Genomic DNA, 4,998 nt, shown 5'->3' on the forward strand with positions numbered 1-4,998 from the left:
GAATCTAGAAATAGAGAAACCTCAAGCAAAATGAAAGCAATCATTAAAGGCTGCCGCTGCCAGCCGTGCCTACCGTTCTCCATCCTCCATGGTATCAATCACCTCTAGGTTGACCGAGTTAATAATAATATGATTGCATACCGTCCTTTGCGCAAGCGATATATTAAATTTGAGAGCCAAAGCTTCAGCCAACAGGACATCTGCACCGGTTTATCTTTCCATTCCTCCCAACAATGAATCTGCCTTTGTCATCTCTTAGTACCGCCTCAATCATACCTCTAATAAGCAAATCATGGTAAAAAAAAGGCATCAACATTAAGTTTAACAAAACCCAGGGGAGAGCATGATCAACCCCCTCTTGTTATGGACACCTTTGGAGATGAAACAGTAACAAAACTGGTTGTAAGAGCACGGATCCCCATAAAATTCTAGTCCGTGTTCTAACCTTTCCCAGTTGTCTCCTTATGCAGCAATTTATGCCTTTCCCACAACAAGTACTAGGCTGAGATGGCAGTGCACCAATTTACGCCTTTCCCACAACAAGTACTAGGCTGAGATGGCAATCATTTTTCACGCACATTCTGATTACCCACGAGACACAAATCCCGCTTTGGCGGAAGAAAAATATACCGCAGCACCGCCTCACCAGCTAGATGCTTCGTACACCGGAGTGTGCCATGTAGGTTCAGAGTTAAAGTTTGATCCTCAGTGAGAGGCTCATCCGCAGCATAGCTCCAGCCTATCTCATCACAGCAGCAATATGTTGTCGGAGTCACAATGGAAGAACAGAACTTGAAGAAAATAGCATTGTACTATTAAGGAATGCTACTTGTAAACCTATGTACAAATGTGGTGGCTACCAAAAATGATCACTAATCACCGTAAGGCACAACACATTCGTGTGGAAGAGGGACACCACACACTTTGCTTCTCTGAAATGAATGATTCGTGTCACAATTAACTCTTTTACAGTGAAGATTCACATCATCACATGTACATTTGTCTGGAGAGCTTGTACCCCGAAACCGTGGCTGACAAGGCGAGGGCAACAAATGCAAGGAAGGCCATGCTGATCGCCGCAGCGGTCGCGTCAGTGAAGTTGTTGATCACAGCTGTTCTCATGCGGTTCGTGATAGGGATAGCCGCTGACAGAGCAGACATCAGCAAGTATGCGACTACCTGCGAATATGTTCACCAGTTTCTATTAGCGGGGGCACCAAATTTCATCATTATGAAATTTTGACTGACATATTTTTCAAGAAACACAACAATTGACAGGCAAGTCCACTGCAGGTTTTGGAAGCTAGCTCAATCCAGAATATACTACTATTTTGTAATCTTGCATTCAACATGGTACCATGGCACAAAACAAAAGCCTGAGATAAAATATAACCACAACAGCAGTTTAGCCATTATCCGAAAAATCCAAGGGTTAACATGGAAAACATGTTTGGTCCAAAAACTGATTTCTTTAAGTATGCATGTGTAAGAATTTCATAAACTGCAGCATTCTGACTAGCCACATTATTAGTCATACTTTCATTAATTAACAAAACTTAGCTATTTGCACCGGTAAAGTAAATTTAGCAAGGGCCAAGTTCCAGCAAAACTACTTCTAAGTATCAGTAGCATATTGGGGTCCACTAATACAAATTCCATTGTTTCTTCACATGGGATTCAAAGCCATGAAAGTAAGCTGCTAAACAATCATATTATTTGCAGAAGACAGAAGCTCATAAAAAAAGTTAATTAAGTAGCAACAGCACGGGTTTAAAACATTCATACCCTCCAGGGCATCCTAAGTAAATGTGGTCCCAAAACATTTGAAAGGCAACAATTACATCCATTTATCTGAATTTACACAACATGCAATGGACAACATGAACTATTTTTTGCCATCTAGTATTGTACTATTCCAAAGCTCGAAGCAAACCAATGATTGAGAACATACATCGAACATGGAGCAACTTCTAATAGCTCATGGCTGGCCCTAACCACTCCCCAACCACTCTAATCTCCCCATTCCAACGCCACAACATTATCAGAGATGGTTGTTGTTGGGTTGCCATACAGATTGAACTATTGGACCATTATCGAGAGCTACATGTACCATATTTTAGTTGTTTCCACAAAGAAACAAGAGGCGGTATGGGTTGTAATTTGTGAAATTGTAGCTATGTCTTGGACCAGAATGTTGCAGTGTTCTACATTCCATAGACCAATCTTACTCTAACAGTTAAAAAACACCCCCATTCCAAAGCCAATCGAAGAACAATACAGTACCTATCAGGGTATCAGTGTATTGGATTCCACACATAGAAAAAAAACCTAGTCTAGTGGATTGATGTCTCTTTTACAAATGGAATTGGAATCTCTACTCCCCTGTCGCTATTCTTACTTTAACATGGTAAATTTCGGCCACACTTTATCTGCTGAGATCTCTTATCTCTTATTAATATTATACCGTTCCCTACTTTCCCCTCCCTGAGCAACCAACATTGGTCCAATTGAGAGATTCAAACCACATGAACTCTTATCAGATAACAAGGAGAAGTGATGATAACAGCTGCAAACTAACAACAGGTCGAAGCAACTCGCCTGGTCAGCAATGAAATCGAAAAGCCTCGCGGACGGCGCGGGGATGGGGTCGGGGCCGCTGCGCATCCGGTGCGCGTGCCGCAGCGCCTGCGCCAGCGAGTAGGCGAAGGCCAGCGCCGCGATCGCCAGCAGGTATCTAGCAACAACACAGCAGATGTAAGACGCTTAAGAAGCACCGGATCGAAGACCAGCCCTAGGCGGCCAAGCTCAAATCGGCTTACATGTACTCCTGGTAGCGGTCGAACTGCATCCAGTCGCCGTGCTGGTTGGAGGCGACGAGCACGAGCGCGACGAAGGCGAAGGCGGCGGCGGCGGCGTGCAGCGCGAGGGGGCACTTGTCGAGCATGTCCTCCCGCTTCCACCGCGCCACCACAGATTCCACAACGCCGCCGCCGCCGCCGCCGCGGCGGGCCCCTCCGCCCACACCCGCGGTGGAGGCGCCGTTGTAGGAGCTGTAATCCTTGTCGGCTTCTGGCTGCTTCGTGGCGGCGTCGGCGGCGGCGGAGGAGTCAGCCGTGACCATCGCCATCGCTCACCAGTGGAACAGTGCCTGACCCCTGGCCCTGGGTGGTGAACGGGGAGAGCTGAACTGGGGTGTTTGCTTTGTGTGTGAAGCCGGAAAAGCACTTGAGGCGAGAGCAAGACCGGGATTAGCCCGGCGAACCTCTTCACCTCTTGACTCTTGTCAAGGACTAAACCGTCGCTGCTTTGTTGTGCTCGGGCCCTTCAGTCAGTGAGGTTTCGGTGCTTTCCTCACGTGCCAGGTGGAGTGTAGTTTGTGTTGGAAATATTAGCGCTTTTCCGATTAAACTAATCCACAAGTAAACGATAAGCATGGCATAAAAGGTATGCATCTCATAACGATACCTAAACATACTAGCACGTACAAAACATAAAAGCGAACCATCTATGAGCAGCACATATACGGCTAGTACAAGTACGAGTAAACGAGGGATGAACAGATCATACCTTCCGGTTGGCCAGGCCAACACGGCGGCGGCAGCAGCTGCCTCGGCGTCGTCTATGACCTTCTTCTTGACGGCTGCGTCGTCGGCCATGGTGTCGATGCAGGGGAAGTAGTGGAAGCATAGGCGGACGGTGTTGGGGACGGATCGGGAGCAGGCGCGTCGAGACGCTCCCCAAAAACCTTATTGCCGTTCTCCCGGGCAGGATTTCGAACGACGGGGTTCCGAAGGCACCTGCTTTCCCGACCAGCCGTGCACGCGGTCGTCGGATGGGGTCGCCGAAGACAGCACAGAGTGAGGAACAGTAGACAATTAGGTCACGCGAGAGGGAGTGAGTGAACCGAACTAGATCACTCCACTGGCCAGAGTCTTCTTTATAGTCCGTCGGGTAGAAAGTCGTGGGCCTGGGGGGAGGCCCACGACCGAGTTGACGCACTCCCGGGAAGGGAGTCGTCGTTCCCGGAGAAGGGTCGCACACCCGCGAACGGAGTCGACGAATCTCGAAAACGCAAGTTAGCCCACAGTCCAATGTCTCAGACAGTGGCCCACCTGTTAGCGACTCGTTAATTAATCCCTGATTAATTAATTCATTTCTGAGCGGCAAAAATAAGCTTCGGCTCACCTCATTTCCGCAACCCGCGCGCGTCGTGATGAGGCATGGCGAGGCGGGCGAAGGAGGAGGAGGAGGAGCGCGCGTGTACCAGTCCTCTTCCCAAGCTCCCAATGGCAAGTGGTAGAGCAGCCCTTATAAAGGGGTCTCAGCTCTCCTCAACTAGCAAGGTGGGACTAAATTTACCACCACTTGCCATCTCATACATGGGCCTTAAGATTAACCAGGGATTAGTGTCTTATATGTGCCTAAGCCCATCCATAATCCATCAACCCTGTAAGTGCATCTAGTGCCACCCCTAGTTGGTTTTGGAGTATTGACGACAAACCTAGTTGAGGGACTAACGTGTTTGTGAGAATTGCAGGAAAACACAGTTAGAAGTCCCTCATTGATTCGGTTTTATTACCAGAGATGACCCCTAAAAATGTACGAAGACATTGAAGACAATGGTGGTTTATGAAGATATTCATATTGAAGACAATGACATGAGAAGACTCCCTATGAAGCTTATGGAACTCGAAGACTCAGATCCTTCGTAGTTTTATTTCATTTATGTTGTGTCATAGGAATCACCGTACTGTTAAGTGGGGTCCAAAAGAACCAGTCAGAATGACTGTAGTGATGCCTAATTCAAATCCTATGTCTTCGAGCGAAGACTTTGAGAGAAAATCTTGTCCAGAGTCAGACAAGTCAGCTTTACTTGTAGCCCAAGTAAAGTTGCCGTGTGAGTTCAAAATTCGACCGTTGGTACACGTGTCAGTTCCTTAGTGACCCAGGGTCATTTCGGACAGATCAGGTCGGGTTGCCAAGTGGCTATAAATAGTC

The 4,998-nt window shown here is 47.5% G+C and overlaps 1 protein-coding gene across 1 annotated transcript; it reads right to left on the minus strand.

Moving 5' to 3' along the window:
- Window positions 1-792: 792 nt before the first annotated feature.
- LOC125551960 (CASP-like protein 4B2) lies at window positions 793-3,265 on the minus strand. The gene is made up of 3 exons (XM_048715384.1): window positions 2,820-3,265; window positions 2,599-2,734; window positions 793-1,179 (listed from the first exon to the last, which is right to left on the minus strand). Exons 1-3 carry the CDS (start codon window positions 3,125-3,127, stop codon window positions 988-990), a joined length of 636 nt encoding a protein of 211 aa, XP_048571341.1. The 5' UTR covers window positions 3,128-3,265; the 3' UTR covers window positions 793-987.
- Between the last annotated feature and the right edge of the window lie 1,733 nt (window positions 3,266-4,998).

The sequence above is a fragment of the Triticum urartu genome, chromosome 4 (assembly GCF_003073215.2).
Source record: "Triticum urartu cultivar G1812 chromosome 4, Tu2.1, whole genome shotgun sequence".
Lineage (NCBI taxonomy): Eukaryota > Viridiplantae > Streptophyta > Magnoliopsida > Poales > Poaceae > Triticum > Triticum urartu.

What these genes read in the sequence shown, in the direction of transcription:
- LOC125551960 (XM_048715384.1), bottom strand. Translation starts at nt 3,127, where the DNA reads ATGGCGATGGTCACGGCTGACTCCTCCGCCGCCGCCGACGCCGCCACG. An exon ending in GACCGCTACCAGGAGTACAT is followed by an intron (nt 2,735 to 2,819) that starts GTAAGCCGATTT and finishes TGTTGTTGCTAG; the next exon opens with ATACCTGCTGGCGATCGCGG. An exon ending in TCGATTTCATTGCTGACCAG is followed by an intron (nt 1,180 to 2,598) that starts GCGAGTTGCTTC and finishes ACATATTCGCAG; the next exon opens with GTAGTCGCATACTTGCTGAT.